The sequence below is a fragment of the Malus domestica genome, chromosome 15 (assembly GCF_042453785.1).
Source record: "Malus domestica chromosome 15, GDT2T_hap1".
In the NCBI taxonomy this organism is placed as follows: Eukaryota; Viridiplantae; Streptophyta; class Magnoliopsida; order Rosales; family Rosaceae; genus Malus; species Malus domestica.
In genome coordinates this window covers 16,601,958-16,620,967 of record NC_091675.1, presented here as the reverse complement: position 1 = coordinate 16,620,967, position 19,010 = coordinate 16,601,958, and the positions used below count along the sequence as shown (strand labels likewise).

At 42.8% G+C, this 19,010-nt stretch overlaps 1 protein-coding gene across 6 annotated transcripts in view; it reads right to left on the bottom strand.

Annotated features, from left to right (window-relative positions):
• Positions 1-301: 301 nt before the first annotated feature.
• LOC103430881 (CRM-domain containing factor CFM3, chloroplastic/mitochondrial) overlaps positions 302-19,010 on the bottom strand; it is a 39,674-nt gene continuing 20,965 nt past the window's right edge. Inside the window, exons 1-11 of one of the 6 annotated variants that reach the window (XR_011576788.1) lie at positions 5,350-6,072; positions 3,337-4,832; positions 2,618-3,098; positions 2,403-2,533; positions 1,974-2,324; positions 1,698-1,854; positions 1,331-1,623; positions 1,189-1,248; positions 1,006-1,098; positions 688-897; positions 302-430 (exon numbers count right to left, since the gene is read on the bottom strand). Coding sequence is in view for 5 of the 6 variants with exons in the window: in XM_070814829.1 (XP_070670930.1) it covers positions 805-897; positions 1,006-1,098; positions 1,189-1,248; positions 1,331-1,623; positions 1,698-1,854; positions 1,974-2,324; positions 2,403-2,533; positions 2,618-3,098; positions 3,337-4,638 (2,961 nt within the window). In the remaining variant the exon portion in view is untranslated. Of the gene's footprint in view, positions 431-687; positions 898-1,005; positions 1,099-1,188; positions 1,249-1,330; positions 1,624-1,697; positions 1,855-1,973; positions 2,325-2,402; positions 2,534-2,617; positions 3,099-3,336; positions 4,833-5,349; positions 6,322-19,010 lie in introns of those variants that run through there. The other 5 variants (XM_070814829.1, XM_070814828.1, XM_070814827.1 and 2 more) reach the window with 5 other exon arrangements.

The following is a 19,010-nucleotide window of genomic DNA, read 5'->3' as shown; positions in this document are numbered from 1 at the left end:
ACATTCATACGCTGTTAAAACTACAACTATAACTTAAATGTTGCTGATGGGAGCTATTTACATCTTTCTGGACATCTGCAATCTTCACCTCTGAAGTATCAATCAGCTCGCTGAATTTGTTGAACTGGTTTGAACAGCTTCATTATCTTGCACTTAGGGCTGGTTTGGTATTGCTGTGCTTTGAAAAAAAAACTACTGTGAGAATAAACGGCTGTGCTATGAGAATAAGCGGCTGTAAAATAAATCAGCAGAGCGTTTGATAAACTTTTTTGTAAAAATGCTTTTGGAAAAAAAAAAACAGTCTGATAGTGGGTCTTTTCATTAAAGGAGCACTGTAGTTCTGTGTGCTTGAAAAAAAACCAGTTTTCCAAAGCTGCAAATAGCAGTTTCAGCTTTTTCCTTTGATTTCAGCTTATTCTCACAGCAGCTTCCAAAATAAGCCTTTTTTTTTAGTTTACCAAACACCTAAAACCCTCACAACTTTTTTTCATGGATGTTTTTTTTTTTAAGCACCTGACTTCCAAACCACCCCTTACTGGTATATAGGAGGTTTGCGGTTTAACCTGGGCGACATTCAGATCCTGTCGTACCCTCCAAAGTTCTCCCAACATAGCAGCCGGTCTACCTCATTGCCAGAAGATAAATGCTTAGATTCATGCAGTTAGGTTTTTGGAGTTCTGACTTCTGAGTATCAAAAACCATTCCTTTGTGCCGACTCATTCATTCACTCAGCAATAAGAAACTATACATCTCCTTTTCCGACATAACCTATCTTCAACTCTGAAGTAACAATCAGCTTGCGGACTAACTACTAAACTGATCAACAGTCTCATTTTCGTTATCGTCATCCACATTGCCACAATCATATACTTCAAGATATGCCTCCTCCCCTTCCTCCTGGTTCAAGAAAATAGGGAAGCATCTCAGTTATCGGAAACCAAAAGTGCCACTTTGACAAAAGCGGCACGTTGTACTAACTGAGAGTGAGATAAATGGGTCAGTTACCTCGTCACTATCATCACTGGGGATAGAATAATCATCTACTGTTGAAGGCAAGGTTCTTCCACCATCGACCATTTCCCCCTTTCCCGTTTCCTTCTGAAATTAACACCAGAAGAATATATATATTATGGAAACGCAAACTACATCACCTTCGTCAAAGCTACTACAATGCAAAGGATATCATACTAGTTCGGACTTCAAGAGCTTAACTCTCTCCAGTAAGTCTGAGATATGATGCTTCAATGCCTGGGAAAGATGGGAAATATATTAGAACTGATAATAGCCATCATTTTTGAAGAATAACAAACACGATTGGTTTATAAGTTACCTCGCGTCTCTGTAGTTCAATTGACCGAGCCAATGCCTGTCTTCTTGTCAATAAATTCCTAGGCCTCAATGGAAGAGGGCATTGATAGTTCTTCCCGCGATAAACAATGACTGCATAACCTTTGGTAGTTTTATCTAGAGACACTAGCACCCCTCCACTCTCCGCTTCCAAAGAAATTGCAATATGCTTGACTTGCTCAAAACTTTTTCCCCTAACGATTATCTTCACCAACTCTCTATGCTTCCAGTGCAAGTGCATATTCTCTATGGTACCAGAGTAAACCTCTCGCCTCCCTGAAATATAAATCACTCAAGCATTTGATTCTCCCCAAAAAGTTGATTTAATCCAAAGAGGTAGTAGTTCTTACCTAGAAGCAGAAAGGGTTTCATACAGAGACCAATCTTACGAAACAAGAACCTATCCTCATCGGTTAAGGTTTCCAAATCATCTGGGAGATCTGATGGTTCCAAACTTTCCTGCACTCTTGCTAAAGCCTTCTCAGCCTTTCTGAGCTTTCCTTTTGCCTAGAATCATCCAGGGTTAGAAATAAGTCGCAATATTGAAATTCCTAAATGACACTTGTTCTGGCATCCTAGACTTGTGGGGTACATAAAATACTTGACATAATGCATTTTGGACGTACAAGAGCCAACTTCTTCTCGAGGTGTCTGACTAAAGATGCATGTCTAGCCAAAGTTGAATCTCTTGTCATTTTTTCAACTTTATCAATAGTCAGTTGGTTTCTCCAGCGAGTGGTTGCTGCCAAGGTTTCAGCAAGGGTTCCAGCAACCAATTGGCCTTTAGAAGCTTCAGGTTTTGACTCAACAAAGTCTGAGGCCATCTGTCGTGCTTGTTCTTCCTCATCTTGTTGGAGATCTCTTAATTTTCTCCTCTCTTTTAAAACCCCAGTGACAACAGGCGGCAAGTAGTCATTACCCCTGTAAAAGACGATGAAATCTTTGTTTCTAGAGAGAAGTGTACCCCCTGTCAACCTCTACATATATAACATGCAACACTCGTCAGAAATAGAAAGGATAAAAAGATGTGGCATGCAATGGTCACTATGTCTCACCTTTAGTTCTTCCGCCATCCTCTCATTACAAGTATTCTGTACTCCACGTTTGATGGCTATCTTTGCAATAGCACTCTTCTCCCAAAGCTTCACCATTGCATTAGCCAGACCTTGTAATTCTCTATTCCTTCCTATAACAAATAATCATACACGAAAAATATGAAGAAAAAAGATTTGGTTATCTAATACAATCATAAGCAATAAGTGTTACATACCTAAAGCAAAGTGCGGAGGTACAGTTCTAGCAAGCCTACGGAATTTTGTCATGTCCTTGTTTCTTAGACCAGGTCTTACCCCATAAGGGAGAAGTCTGAAAGGAGTTTTATATCCGGGAATCATGGGAGGAAGCAAGTCAGCATCAACAGGCAAAGGCTCACGGCCTATCCAATCCTTAAATCGTGGACCCAACTCATCTAATAAATGGTTTAGGACACTCAAGTCCATGAGTTCACGTTGAGATAAATCCTTCAAATACTCTGCAGACTCAAGACTTGGAAAATCTGTAGTCCTAGACACATCCTTCATTCCTACTTTGTGCATCCCATCCCTTGTAGCATCTTCTGTGTGGTGGAGCATAAGTGAATTACTCTGACTCTGTTTAGCATATGATTGTACACAAGGAATGTTATACGTCATTCCCCTGTAAAGCACTACCGAACTGCCTGATCTCCATATAATCAAACCTCCGGTTTTACTCTGGCAGAGAACAAATGATCAACTAAATAAGGTGCTAGCGGCAACCAATTCTTGCAAAAACTTAACAATATAAAAAGAGAGCAGATGCCTGCTATGATCAACATGATACATGAATCAATCTCCAATTTAAAATAGCTGAGCAGAAATTAATCATCAAACAGCTAAAGAATGATTCAATAATTCCCTAGATATATAGGAAAGGGATAACAAAGAAAGTAGAGGATGTACCAACACCAACCTCTAATATCTCATGGGTCCTTTTCATGTTAAGGGAAAATGGCTCTTCAAACTTCAACTTGACCACTTCATCGACCTTCCACTTCTCATGTATAGTATCCACCAATGCCTGTGTGATGCCAGAAACTCCGACTTTTATCCTCTCCAACATCCTCAAAGAAACATTTCTCAGCCTCTTCAACTCGTGATCCGGAAGCATTTGCTCCGCCAAATCTGTGTTGCTCCTCCTTTTCCTTGCCTTATCACCTTCCTCAGAACCCAACTCACTTTCTCTCTCCCAAGGCAACCGGATAGAATCACAAGAACCACTATGAGTATGCACAAAATTTTCAACCCTTTCATTATTAGCACCATCTCCAGATATAGTTTCATCGAAATAAACGCCATTTAAGCCTTTTGAAATCATTTTATCCTCTTTTTTCGAAAACCCAATTGAAGTTCCATCATTTTCCCCAACACTTTTACTCTCCAGCTTCCTTTTACTATCAAATCGTTGCTCAAAGCTCTTCTCTTTTTCAATCTTTTCATCGTTTCCACCATCCACAGATAGAGTTTCATTGAAAGAAATTCCATTTGAGCCTTTTGAAATCATTTTCTCCTCTTCTTTTGAAATCCCATTTGAAATTCCACCATTTGCCCCAACACTTTCTCTCCCCAGTTTCCTATTACTATCAAACTGTTGCTCAAGTCTCTTCTCTTTTTCAACACTACCACTTGTAGTATCAATCTCAGAGTGCCTAACAAACCCACCTAGATTTTTCCCTTGTGTAACACTGTGTTGTGAGGTTGCAGGCTCGTAATCCACCTGGGGCTTAATGGGTTTGCTTCCATGAGACCAAGGAGCATAAACTACACGGTTTGGCAAAGAAACACTCACTGTCTGTTTCACTGGTTCAGACGCAGAAACTCCAGAAGATTTCTGACCTTCCTCTTCCTCTTCCTCCTCCTCCTCCTCTTCTTCTTCTTCCAGTTCTACATTTTGTTTTTGCCATGGAAAATTTTCTCTTGGGGAATTGACTTTCATAGACCATTTGTCCTGTATTTGCTCAAAGAAGCTTGGCTTGGGCTTCCTCTTCTTCTTTGTGGGCTCAAAAGCTACTTTGATTCTTTGGGGTTGCTCCTGGGTGTCAATTTGGCCAGTCTTACACGAAACTCTGAACCTGAGAGTTCTGCAACTTTTGGAATAATGGGTTTGAATTGTTTGATACGGTTGAAGAAGAAAGTAGCTAGATTGAGATGCATGGAAACTGCAAGCACAGGAACTAGTAGTAGACGGATTCACTGAGACCAGCGGCAGCGCCATGGTACTGGATGTCCCAATATCTTTAGTGTTCTAGCTACATATTATGGAAGGCATAACATGATAGTTTCCTGACAATGCAACTAGTCTGTATAACTTGATAAGATAACCCCAGGATAGCTAAGCTAGGTGACAAACCAAATTGCAGCAATCGCCTAAAGCCAAACACGATGCATTTTCCTTCTTAACTGCTGCTACTGACAATAGGAAGGTTGTAAACAACAAAGGCAAAGAATTACAAAACAGACAAAGAAAAACCGGAATGTAAATAAACCCGAATCCAAAAGCAACAAAGATAGCTATTTGGAAGCAAACCCATCACTGCCATCCTATATTCTACTGAGATATGTTTCCTTCTCTAAGGCAATTCCACAAACAGAAAGTAGACATAAAACACTTGAACTTCTGTTGCTATATAATTTGCACATGAATAAAATAAAAATTGTAACTACTGAATCAAGCAGTAAAAACCCATATAATTTCTCTATCTAATTCGACCCAATAAAACGTAATCAATTGGGAAATCCAATTGGCATACAAATTTGCCACTACAAGCAAAACTGAATTAAAGAAAGAAAAAAAAAATGTAAGAAAATGATCAAATCTAACACAGAAAAAAAAAACTGAATTAAATTAAATTAAATTGTGATAAAGCAGATTAAATAAGTTTGGAAGAGATGATGGAGAGAGAAGGAGGAGATAAGAGAGGAGTACCTCAGGCTCAGGGCGGGAGAGGAGAAGTGTCTGCCAGTGAGAAATGAGTGAAGCTGAAAGTTGAAACTCTGTTTGTAGATAGCGGGGGGGTCGATAGGGCTCCGGATCTGCTGTCCCGAAAGTGTTCTCCCTCGTGTCTTCTTCTTTATTTGTTTAACACGTGTACTACCACTTAACTATAACATAACTCTGTTAACTTTTAATAAGTTAAAAAAATAAATAATTAAAACTAAATTAAAACCAAGGCTAGAGTCCACTCGGTTCTTGCAAAACACAAAACAATTCCCCAGTTTCCAGTCACTGCCGATGCCCACTCCCACCCCCTCCCTTAATATGTTGGTTTTTGAGATGGACATTGACGGATCTGGGGTGGGATCTGGGCGCACCTGGGTTTGAAGAAAAAAAATTGAAGACGTCATCTGCTTACAGGCGGGTTCGCCATTGATGGACAAGAAGAATCCATATGCGATGGATTTTGTCACTGGCCATGGAAATGGTGGCTCGAAGCTCTATGAAGAAAGACCCAGACTGGCGTTGAAATCAAGCAGAGACACCACCTCACCCACCTCTGACAAAGCGGCGATGCTTTTCTTTTCGGCTTCTTCGACTTCCTGGAAAGAGAATTTTCAGTTTGTTTCTAGGGAAAATTGGGATGGAAATTTGGAATTTGATCTTTCAATATGATTTGGGGTCAATTGTTTTGTGTTTTGCAAGAACCGAGGGGACTCTACCCCTGGTTTTAATTTACTTTTTATTATTTATTTTTTTAACTCATTAAAAGTTAATAGTGTTATGTTATAGTTAAGTGGTGGTACACTTGTCAAACAAATAAAGAAGGAGATATGAAGGAGACACCACTTTCGGAACATCAAATCCGAAGCCGGGTCGATAGTGTCAATAAAGTGGGTACTTTCAGTGTGGTATTTTTGACTTTTTACTCGGTGCCGAGTGCTAAACGGGTCGGCAAATGAGTTTGGGTTGGGCTGATCCCATTCTATCCAAACTTTTGGTGGAAAACTAATGAAAACACCCAAAAAAATTTCCTTTTAATCATCAGGACAAAACAATTTGATAATACCCAAATTGGACATGGGAAGGAAGACAAGGGAGACAAACCATTTCAGAAAGATCACATGCATGTTCAAAACAAAAGCAAAAAATGGGCTTCATGAGACAAGCCATGCAACAAGTTGACATGCATTTATCAAGACAAAGCAAAAGGAAACAAGCAAGATCACATGCATTCATCAAAACAAGGCAAAAGAAGACAAATAAGTCAGACCACGTTTCAGAAACAATGCTGACAATTTCAGCAATAGTAGAAGTAAAGTGACTAATGACTAGTACCAAGGATCCGTCTACACCATTCATTTGTAAAGAATTTTAATTTTTTTATATATCATAGTATTCTCACTTAGTGTATATAAGAGGAGTTCCATTTATTGTAAACACACCAGATACACACCGTATTTCAATCTTCATACACTCAAGCATCTGAAACTTTCCTAGCATCATTCATAAACACTTCTTTGTAAACACTTCTATTTGTAAACATTCTATATATCAATAAAAGTTCAAGTGTACATATGCAAGCAATCTCCAAGTCTTAACTAAGTTTTCTTTTCTTTTCTTTCTTTAGTGTATTTGTTTAAATAGACTTGTAATCACGGAAATTCCTGCGATGAACGAGACAAGAAACACGTGTACAAAATAATATTTGTATTGATGATTTAGGGGTTACAATCTCTTCTACAAATTTAGCCTCTGATTCTATCTTTGCAATGGGTGGATTTGATGTTGTTGGTCCAAAGGGCCGTCGGGGCTTGATCTTGGGATAAACAGTTGTGCAGATTTGTTGACGTCGTGGATCCAAAGGGCCGTCGGGGCTTGATCTAGGGATGAACGATGGACACTTTCTTCAAGGGCCGTCGGGGCTTGATCTTGAATCAGCGGAAGTTCTTCAAGGGCCGTTGGGGCTTGATTTTGAATGAGGATTTGACGAATAACGAAGAGAGCTCTCTTGATCCTTCGGGATTTGCTTGGGAGCTTTTGAGTTTCAAAGCTTCAAGGTTGTGGTATGAGGTGAATTGGTTATGAATTGGTCTCCCAAAATGAATGCCTTGGCCTCATATTTATAGAATTCCAAAACTTGATTTTTTTGGATTTAAATAATTAGATGAAATAAATCATTTCTGCCAGGTGTTGACACGTGTCCTGTTTGATGACTTTTCCGATTTATTTTGATTTTTCGTTTAGTCACATGCTATGTGTAAAATTTATGTGACACATAAACATTGAAATTTTAATTATTGATCAACATTTATTTTACCGAAATTTTGATGTCTACAAATGCCCCCACTTCAAGACGCGTTGTATACATGTGCTTGTCACGTGTAGAAGATGCGTTTTGAAGTCCCTTACTGCGGATGCTGATCCAAGGGCCGTTGAGGCTTGATCTTGAACTGGGTTGGTGATTTCTTCAAGGGCCGTTGGGGCTTGATCTTGAACTTTGTTTGAAATTTTTTCAAAGGCCGTTGAGGCTTGATCTTGAAGGTTGAAATTGGACCATAAGGAGCTTCATGTGGTATATGATCTTTTGCTTTGGTAGTGGGTGAATCGGCACGTATTTTGTTGCGCTTATTGACTTTCCACAGCTTTGATCTTGAACTGGTTCGGAGGATTTTCTGGTTTCCTCCAATTGTTGACTTTCCACAGGCTTATTCTTGAACTGGGCTGGAGGATTTTCTGGTTTCCTCCAATTGTTGACTTTCCACAGCTTATTCTTGAATTGAGTTGGAGGGTTTTCTGGTTTCCTCCAATGGACTTTCAACAGACTTAATCTTGAGCTGGATTTGATTCAAAGGTGATAGACACTTGATCTTGAATCAGACTTGTAATTTCTTTAAAGGTTGTCAAGGCTTGATCTCGAACTTAAACATGACCACGAGCAGTTTCAGGACATGCCTGCTTTGAAAGATCAAGGAAGTTCGCAGCATTTTCACATGAACCCTGAGCAGTTTGGTCAACGGTATGATCTTCAAGAGTGATGGGCGCTTCTTCCAGTTGGTGACTTAATCTTTAAGGATTTGATTCAAGGGTGGTAAATCGGCACGTGTAGCTCACAACGTCGAGCAGGTCGACCCAAGAATTTGAGGGTCGAAACAGGTCCACCAAACCCAGAGTGATTGCAACCCTAATGATATGAGATACTTTTGATTTTGAAGAAGTAACGGATGTATCGACTCGTGTTTTGTTGTGCTTGTCTCTACATGTTTCAATGTATCATTTTCCCTTGCCTTATCTGTTCTTCAGGCAGATGTGGTATTTTCTCTAAAAGCATAAGATGTTGAAACAATGGGTACTTCGAGAGCAGTGCTAGGTAAGCAATCAGGGAAGGGTTCCAAACAGTTGTTTCCAGATCAGAAGTTTGATACCAAGTGTTGTCTGATTGCTTTCTTTCTCCTTGTCCCACAGGTAAAAACAAGGACAAAGAAAAGAATAGGGAGAAAGCATGATATGACATACTCTTGCTTTCGAAGAAGTGGTGGCGATTTGACAGCATTGCACAGCGAGGCTTTGTTCTTCGACGATGGTGCCGCCAATATGTTTGTTGAAACTTCTCGAGCTCTTGGATTCAACTCAGACTCCTTCTGCTGGGTTGGTTGATTATGCAAGGAAGGGGAGACTTGATCTTGAATGAAATCAGCACGTTGTCTCCATATGCTTCAAGGTATCATTTTCACTTGCCTTATCTGTTCTCCGGGCAAATATGGCATCTTCTTCGGAAGTACATCAGCAACTGAAGACGAGTACTCAAGAGCAAAGCCAGGTAAGCAACCAGGCAAAGGTTCCCGGTAGTCGGTTCCTTGCCCGGAGTTTGAGTGGAGGTTCCGACATATTGCTTTCTTTATCCTTGTCTTTGCAGGTAAGAACAAGGACAAAGGAAAGGACAGGGAGAAAGCATGATATGAGATACTCTTGCTTTCTACCCTGGTGATATGAGATACTTTTGCTTTGGTGTCATTTGTTTGCAGAGGTACTCCAGGAGAGGAAGAAAACTGGGTATTTTGAGAGGCTCTGCTGAGAGTGTACTCTCGGAAATGAGGAAGGGTTGGGCATTTTTTGAGGTCTGCCTTACTATGGACGGTGAAGGTGGACAGTTATAGGAAGTTCTTTAATACCTGTAGAGGTACTATTCTTTCACTCGTGTTGGCAACCATTGAGTGATTGATCAGTATGGCTCCACGCGCTTTCTTCTTCATTAGAAATCTTCGACAAATTGCCCGTAATTTCCGCAAAGCTAAGTGTGCATGTGACAGGTGCTGACGAGGCTAAAAAAGACTGGCGCCTCTTCGATATCTGAGATCGGCGCTTCGACAAATTATCCATGATTTTCGCAAAGCTGAGTGTGCATGTGATAGATGCTGACGAGGCTGAAAAAAAAGACTGGCGCCTCTTTGATATCTGAGATCGGCCCGTGGTTTCTGAGCAGCCCAGCTTTTGAGAAAGCAGACGTCTCTTCGATCTCTGAGCTTGCGTCTTCGATTTCTGAACTCGCGTCTTCAATTTCTGAAGCTCCGTTGAGTGCTGATTTTAACAGAGAGGCACGAATCACATTCCAAAGCACACTTGAATTTTTCGCCTGTAGAAGCTCCCTACTTGCACTTCTAAGAACTTGATTTGTCCGACTTCTTCTTTTTCTTCACACCTTCGAAAATGTCTTGCCCTTTTGACCGTCGTCTTAACTTGAATGTCGGGGAAGATAGTGACATATCTTCTTCAAACAACATTTGGCAGCCGTCCTTCGTATCTCCCAATGGTCCTCTTACAGTTGGGGATTTTATGATGATAAACGATACAACCGCTTCGGTGGTGGCCAGAAATCTTCTTACTCCTAGAGACACTAGGATACTTTCCAGGCGGTCCGACGAGCTGGCTGTTCATGACTCTCTGGCCTACAGCGTCCGATGTGCAGGTTCAGTTTCAAACATGGGCCAACGCCTTCTTGCTCGATCTCGTCAGGTTGAGTCGTTGATGGCTGAGGTGGCCAGTCTTCGGCAAGAGGTCAGAGTGCTTAGGCACGAGAATAAAGAGTTGCACATGCTCGCAACTAATTACTCAACAAGCATGAAGAGGAAACTTGACCAACTGCAGGAGTTCGAAGTTCGAATTCAGAGTGATCATCAGAGGTTTGTGACGTTACTCCAGCGGCAACTTCTGCCTTCGTCCTCTGGCGCTTCACCAAGTGTTGAAGCTCCGGATAATCAATCTCTGGTGCTTCGTCTTTCTGGAGCTCCGCCGAGTGATGAGGCGCCACCTGATCATCCTTGAAGATCCCTTCCTGTAAATTTGATTTGACTTTTTTTTTTCTTTTTTTTACGCATTTGTAATTTCCTAGAGATATCAATGGACATGCTTTATTTTATTCAGTATGTTGTGCTAAAACATATATCTGACTAAGATGTGTTACTCCTTTTTATTTTATTTTATTTTATTTTATTTAGATGGTACCTGATGCGCACTATTCTTTTACTCCCTATTTTTAGACGGAAATTCGTCGTCTTCCCCCTGCTTTCTTCCTTTCAATTATTCTGTCTCAACCACCTATTTCCTTTTTCATACTTGCTAATAGTAGCATACACCATGACCTGTCTTTCTTGTTTTTTTCTTTTTTTTTTATCATTTCCTTTTGGATGGTGCCTGTCAATCACTTCTTTTCTTTGCTTTTGGTGGTTGGTCACCATTTGAAAACCTTTTTTTTTCTTTATATATGGTGCTTTGTAGGGATGGAACTCGACGGACGGTGAGCTGCAGTCGAGGCTTCATGACCGGCTAATCGTTTGACGGCGGTTTATTGAAGTTCTTCGTTGTTGTTTGTCATGGACGGAGAGAAGGCCTTTGGGTGTGAGTTGACAAACTTTGGTTTTGTCAATCTCATTCAAAGGCAGCAGCCATGGCGGAGGTGCAGAAACAGCTGGAGCTTGAGGTAGAATGCAAGGCATTGAGCTTCACTACCGGCTAGTCGTTTGATGACGGTTTATTGAAGTTCTTTGCTATCATGGTGGTCATAATGACGAGCTCAAGGGAGGCCAGGCGCTGCGGTGGAAGGAATCGATGCCGAGAGCGCAGCCCAACTTGCTCCGGGTGTGCGCACCATGTGCAGCAGGTGGGGTTTGGTGGAGATTCAGACGACGCGGCGACAGAGTTGGCACCACTTTCCAGCATCTCGAATGTGGAGCTCTAATGGTGAAGAGGGGTTGGGCTGGATGTCGCAGAGACAGCGGGGATTGATCCTTGGAGAGCCTGAGCTTCTTCCTTCTCTCTCACTTCGCCTGCTGCCAACCGCCAAGGACCAATAGATTTGAGGAGGTTCGTATCCTGTATACAAGACCAGATCCCCTGACTGAATTTCAAGATAGTGAAACACGTTATCGGAGTTGCGAAAACTTTTGAGCTGCATTCCTTGCAAGAACTCTTGGCCAGGTAAGAGAGTGTCCGTGGGATGGCTAAAACTCTGCCAAAGAATGCTTCCTTTGTCTCCAAGCAACACCAAGTTTCCTGAATCCTGCAATTCCATGGCTGAAGCTACCTATCCTGTTGTGTTTGTAGACCAGGCCACACTATCACTGCCTCTCAAGTAGGCACTCCCATTTTTATCAAAAACGAACTTAGCGGACTTGGAAATCAGTTTGCCTCTGTTAGCAGTCCAGACCACTTTATCAGTACCCAAGTGAATAATCACAAGTAAATACAACTTGACATCCAGCGCTTGGTAGAACCCTAAGGCGAACGCCGAGTTGTTCGATAGCAGGAACAGCCCCACATAATCACTTCAGTCCACCTAAGATGCCTGGAACCCGGGATAGATTCGATCTTTGTGTTGTTCGTCGGCTATGCAGGTTTTGAACACAAGTAGGAGGACACAGAAACACAAGGCTCTAATCTGAAACCCACCCATAATCAACTTCACCAAGTGATCCAAAATTGCTTCCCAAAGATTGATTCTTCAGAAGAATTTCCGGGTCTTCGAGTGAGCTATTTTTTTTTTTTTTGTATTTAGCTTTATGGCCCCACATTTCGTTGCTAATGGATTAGCAGATTCTTGGAAGGAACAAGATTGCTTGAATCTATGTTCTTCTACTGATTTGCAACAGAAATGAGGAAGGCTGCCGGGCTGCTGCTGCTGCAGACGCTGCTGTTGGAAAATATTGGAATCCATGAACTCCGCAGTGTGGTTCTTCCTCAGCTCTCCCTCTGAGGCCTTAAAATTAGGATTGTATTTGTATAAAAGACTACTCATATCTGATTCTTTTGTGCTAATCTTAATTTCTTGAAAATTCAAAGAGTTTGCAACACTTGGATTGCTTCAAGATTCACCAAACTTTGCTTTTTCAGATAAAACCCAGATAAGATCTACTTCTGATTTGATCTAAACAGAAGATAAATCTCAGATTACTTGAACAAAATTGCTCGACTTTGGGGAGGTCGGGACTCAGATTTTTGACGGAGATATGACGACGGAAGCGCTGTGCAGCAACGTCGTGGGCCTTTGCATCCGTTCGGTTTCTTCTGGAAGACTGACGGAGACGACGGTTGAGAGTGGTGGTTGCGCCGGAGAAAGTACTTCTGAGCATGACTCGCCACCTGAGTCGGCGTACGAGTCTTCACGAAGTTTCTAAAAATCATGCTCCTGTATCCGGCACTTTTCGCCCAGCTCCTGGTTCCATTCATTCAAAAGCTTCTTGAAGAACACCAAGATCTTATCTTCATCACACAGCTCCTCGAAATTCGTCTTCATTCGTTTCAAATCCTTATCAGCATCAACGGGATCCTTGGCCTTGGGAACGAACCTTCCGGAACTGGTATGGACCTCGATGAGCTTGCTCTGACCGAACAAGTTGCCGACGACGGCGGATCTCTTCAGCTCCGATTTCGCGATGAAGATCAAGTGATCGCATTCGACGTCTGTCAGCAGACCTTCGTACACGAAAGCTCTAGGTTTCCATGAGATTTGTTTGACTTTGGTCTGATTGACGGTGAAGGTAGAAGCAGCAGATTGAGAGCAGGAAGAAGAAGATGAGGAGGAAGAGAAGACGGTGTTGGGCTTTGGTGAGTTCGCCGGTTTCTTGTGAGTCAACCAGGACCAGAGGTCGAGCCGGGTCGGATACAGCGCCGGAGACTCCACTCTTGCTGGAATCAGACCCAATTGAGGTCAAAATCTTCTGGTACCCTCGGCCTCCGACTATGAATTGCCCTTGGAATCATCACTAAAACCTGAGTCCGCTGGGAATTACAGAAGCTTGCCTACATTATTATCGAGGACTCCCATCGAGCGAGGAGAGGGCCGTTGATTGAGGAAGCGATGGAAGTCGAAGGGGGCGGTGAGCTCTTCCTTGATGACTAATGGATTTTGAGTTGGGCCTGGGTCGATTTGCCACCAGCGATCGCATTAGGATCCCCATCTCGGACGGAGCAATTTTTTGAGAGCTGGGCCTGGATTTGGGCTAGTGGTATCCGGCTGCATCGATTGAGATGAAGATGATGATGGCACTGGGCTGGCCCATGGCATTTGGTGAGCTTGGCGATAGCTGGACCTAGGCCTGTTGTAGAATTTGATTGAGATTGTTCATTCTGGCTTTTAAGTGGACATTTCAACATATAAAAACAAAATATATTATATCTAATTTTTGTTGTTGTTGTTGTTGTTTTTTTTTTTAATACATAAACATATGTATTCATCATCATTTTTTTTTAATAAAATTGACTTTCTTTAATAAAACATTTATTTATATTTTGATGTGACTGAACTCGAAAACTTGAACATTCGAGCTGCCTACGTACCCCTCCAAAGAAGAGATCAAGTCATAACGTAGTTCAAATGCATTTTTTTTTCTGATGATTTTGCCGTACACAGTTTATGCTCTTGCGGGCCAGGAGCTTTGGTTGTCACCTTTTAGGGGTAGTAGCGCTTCAAGAATCTTCCATTGATAGGGCCAATCTTCAAGCCGTCTTCTGCCATGATTAAGTAGGCGCCGTTGGTGTAAACCTTTTGTATTACGTATGGTCCATCCCACTTTGATGTGAACTTGCTTTTCGTCTTGTGAGTTGTGACGATAGGCCTACGCAATGCGAGGACGAGATCTCCAGTTTGGAAAGACCTTGGGCGGACCTTCTTGTTGAATGCCTTGGATAGCCGTGCTTGGTAGCATTCCAAGTGTTGTTGAGCTTCGAGCCTTCTTTCGTCGAGTGCTTCCAACTCTTGAAGGCGCAACTTTGCATTCTCCTTCTCAGTCAAGCATTCTTGTATAGCCATTCTCAGTGAGGGGATTTGACTTTCGAGCGGTAGAACAGCTTCCACGCCATATACAAGAGAATAAGGCATAGCTTGGGTAGGAGTCCTATGTGTCGTCCGATATGCCCAAAGTGCTTTACTTATTCTTTCATGCCAGTCTCTTTTTGTTCGACCGATCACCTTCTTTAAGAGATTGCACAATGTTTTGTTGAATGCTTCTGCAAGACCGTTGGCCGGGGCATGATACATGGAAGACTTATGCTGCTTGAACTTGTATTTCTCACATAGCTCATCCACGAGTCGGTTGGAGAATTGCTTTCCGTTGTCAGTGATGATGTAGCGAGGCACCCCATATCGGTGGATGATGTGCTCCTTGATGAAACGGACGACAGTTTCCTTCTTTACTTCCCTTAGTGGTATGGCTTCAGCCCATTTGGAGAAGTAATATGTTGCAGCTAGGATGTAAGCTTCTCCTGCAGATGATTTTGGAGTAATTGGTCCTACGACGTCCAATCCCCATGCATTGAATGGCCATGAAGCAGCTGTAGGGTGTAATGGCTCAGGTGGTTGGTGTATGAAGTTTGCGTGGAATTGGCAGGCTTGGCACCTTTTGGCATATTCCAAGCAGTCCTTCACCATGCTTGGCCAGTAGTAGCCCATTCTTTTGAGCTGGAAATGTAGCTTTGGTCTAGATTGATGCGCTCCGCATACGCCTGAGTGTGCTTCTTCCATGGCTTGATTAACTTCTTCCTTACCTAGGCATCTCAGAAGTACTCATTCGAAAGAGCGTCGGTAGAGTGTTTCTTTGTAATAGAGGAAGCGGGGTGCTCGTCGACGTATTTCGGAGCGGTGTCTAGGATCATCTGGAAGTTTTCCATGCTTTAAGTAATCGATCAGCGGTTGTCTCCACTCTTCAACATCGACTGGAAGTACTGAGATGACATTTGTATCATCTAGTAGCATTTCAGTAACGAGGGGGATCACCCATCTTTGGCAGACTGGCACGTCTGCAGCTTCATCTTCTCCTAATGTCATGCTTAAGGCTAGGTTGGCAAGAGCGTCTGCCATTTGATTTTCTTTTCTTGGCACATGCTCTAGTGTCACAGTCTCAAACTCTTGTAGCAATTGAGTTGCCAGCCGAAAGTATGGGATGAGATCATCTTTCTTCACCTCATATTCAGTTAAGAGTTGATTGATTATGAGCTTGGAGTCGCCAAATATCTCAAGGGCTGTGATTCCCATATTGATCGCCATTTGGAGTCCGATGATCAGTGCTTGGTACTCAGCGACATTGTTGGAGCATAATTCGCTTAGTTGAAAGGAATAAGGTAATATATGCCTTTGTGGCGACATGAATACTACTCCTACCCCCGCTCCGTCTGCTCGTGCAGATCCGTCGAAGAACATCGTCCATGTCGGGAAGATGTCGATGTAGAACACTTCCTCGTCAGGCAAGTCGTCTGAGATTTTCCAATCAGCTGGGATTGGGTGATCGGTAAGAAAGTCTGCCAGCGCTTGTCCCTTTACGACTTTAGCTGGGACGTAGATGATCTCATATTGGTTAAGAAGCAACGCCCATTTAGCGAGTCGCCCTGTCAAGATGGGTTTGGACATGACGTATTTGACCGGGTCAGCTTTTGCAACCAAGTGGATGGTGTACGCGTGCATGTAATGCCTGAGTTTCTGGATGGCGAACACCAAGGCAAGGCACATCTTTTCTATTGGGGAGTAGTTCAACTCGGCGCCTGTGAGGGTTCGACTGAGGTAGTAAAGCGCTCATTCTTTCTGGGATTCATTCTCTTGCGCCAATAGTGCTCCAACTGAACTTTCTTGAGCGGCGATATACAATATGAGTGGTTTCCCGGGCACATGCGCCCCCAAGACAGGTGGACTTGACAAATACTTTTTTATGCTTTCAAAAGCATTGTGGCATGCTTCGTCCCATACAAACAGAACATCCTTCTTCATGAGTCGGCTGAACGGTTGACAACGCCCTGCAAGGTTAGAGATGAAGCGTCTGATAAAGGCAAGCCGTCCTTGTAGACTTTTCAGCTCGTGCAGGTTTCTTGGCTCAGGCATGCTTTGAATGGCCTTGATTTTTGATTGGTCCACTTCAATACCACGGTGCTTGACAACGAAGCCGAGGAACTTTCCGGAGGTGACGCTAAGCGCACATTTTAACGGGTTCATCTTGAGGTTGTATTTTCGCAGCCTTTCGAACACTAGTCGCAAATCCTTCAAGTGATCTGATCTTTTCTTTGTTTTGACCACCACATCATCCACATAACATTCTACGTTCTTGTGTAGCATGTCATTGAAGATTTTCTGCATTGCTCGTTGATATGTAGCTCCAGCGTTCTTTAGGCCAAAGGGCATCACCTTGTTACAGTAGATACCTTTTGGAGTGCGGAATGCTGTTAGTTCCTCGTCTTCGAGAGCCATACAAATTTGATTGTATCCAGAAGAGCCGTCCATGAATGACAATGCTTCATGGCCAGTGGTTGCATCCACCATGATTTCGATGATTGGCAAGGGGAAGTCGTCATTCGGACAAGCGTCGTTGAGGTCCCGGAAGTCTACGCAAACACGTATTTGTCCAGATTTCTTAAGGACGATGACGATGTTGGAGATCCACTTGGGTATTGCACCTCTCGAATGAATCCTGCTTCGATTAGCTTGTCAATCTCTGCCTCGATTTGTGGAATGAGCTCGGATCGATATCGCCTTTGAGTTTGCTTTATTGGTCGTGTTCCAGGCTTGACTGCAAGATGATGCACATCGATGACAGGGTCAAGGCCGGGCATTTCTTTGTAAGTCCAGGCAAAGACGTCTTTGTACTCTGATAGCAGTTGGTAGTACTCATCTATCTCGTCTGTTCTTAGCAGTGCACTTACAAAGATAGGTTTTTGCTCCTCTTTTGTGCCCAAGTTAAGCTCCTTAAGATCGTCAACCGTGGCTTGCCCCCCATCCTCAAGTTGTGGTGGTGCAGCAGTGACATCTTCTTCAGGGGTTTTGTCTTCTTTGCCTTCTTGGATCGTGATATGGAAGACATCTTGGACTTCCTCTTTAGTGTCATCCTCTTGGGTTTGTTGGTATGCAGATTGTCCAGTATGGATGATGGTGCGCCTTCTTACTATCAGTGGTCCATTTGCGTCAACCTCCAAGATTGCTTGACGCTTCATCCTTGAAGGAATCGAGCTTCGAATATCGCCTTTTCCTGCTAGCCTGTCAAGCTTTTCTTCCTTTGACGTTGTTTCCCTATTTCCAGAAAACTTCATGTTGTCTTCAAGTCTTTCCAAAGCTGATTGACGAGGATGAGAGCTAGCCGTGGTGCTTTGCTTATTAGGTTTTGACAACCTTTCAAAAATAGAGCTTCGAGATGTTGGCCTGTTAAGCCTCTTGAAGACGGAGGTTCGGTTTTGACCACCAATGTGATCAAGGGGTAACGTTCTGGGTCTTAAACGTTTCATCCTATTGAAAATTGGCGTTTGAGGGGTGGATTTAGGCTCCTCTCGATCTTGTTCAATGCTTACGCTAATGTGTTGAGTGCTAGCATTTTTCGCTTTGCTTGAAATCTTCACGAGTGCATTTGGTGTGAAGCCAAGTCCAGCTTTGTTGTTGTTAACTCCGTAACCATGCTTCTTCAACTTATTTTGAGTCTCGGTGAGGTCATGTTCTTTATTGTTGACGGTGTTTGAAACCTTTTTTCCAGGATTCGAAGAAGAAGCGAAGTTGTACCCAGCTTTTGACATGAGTTTGTAGGCGTTCGGATCAAAACCTTCTTCAGTCCTCTTGGTTGGGAGAAAGCTTGGTTCCGCTCTCTTTGGTAGAGCTTTTACTAAGCCTTGTGGTAATCTTGCAACCTTAGCGTTGCTTAGCTGTGTCAGAGGTAGAACTGTATTCGTCTTGAGCAACTTTACATTATCCATGTACCGTTGTGCATCGGCTTTGCTTGCTTCGGTTTTGAATGGGGATTGACCATTCTTTCTTCTTGACATCGGGATGTATCGGAAAACGGGTGTGTTTAGTTCATTTGAGGGCATCCTACTCCCTTTGGTTGTTGCAGGTTTAGCAAGCTCATCATCGTTCTTGCTTGAAGACGACATGGCTTCTTCTTCTTGCTTCTTGGGCATGGCTTGCCACTCCTGCTTTTTACGTGTTGCTTTACCCGTGGATTTGATCTCTTTTGGAAGAGCTTCGAGCACCATGTCTTCATCCATGTAGAACTTGGCGTCTGCGAAATGTGATTCGGTTTCGGTGAATGGTTTGGTGTCGCCATAGATCACCTTCACTCCTTCTTGGTAGAATTTCAAGCATTGGTGAAGGGTGGACGGTACTACTCCATTTGCATGGATCCAAGGCCTTCCTA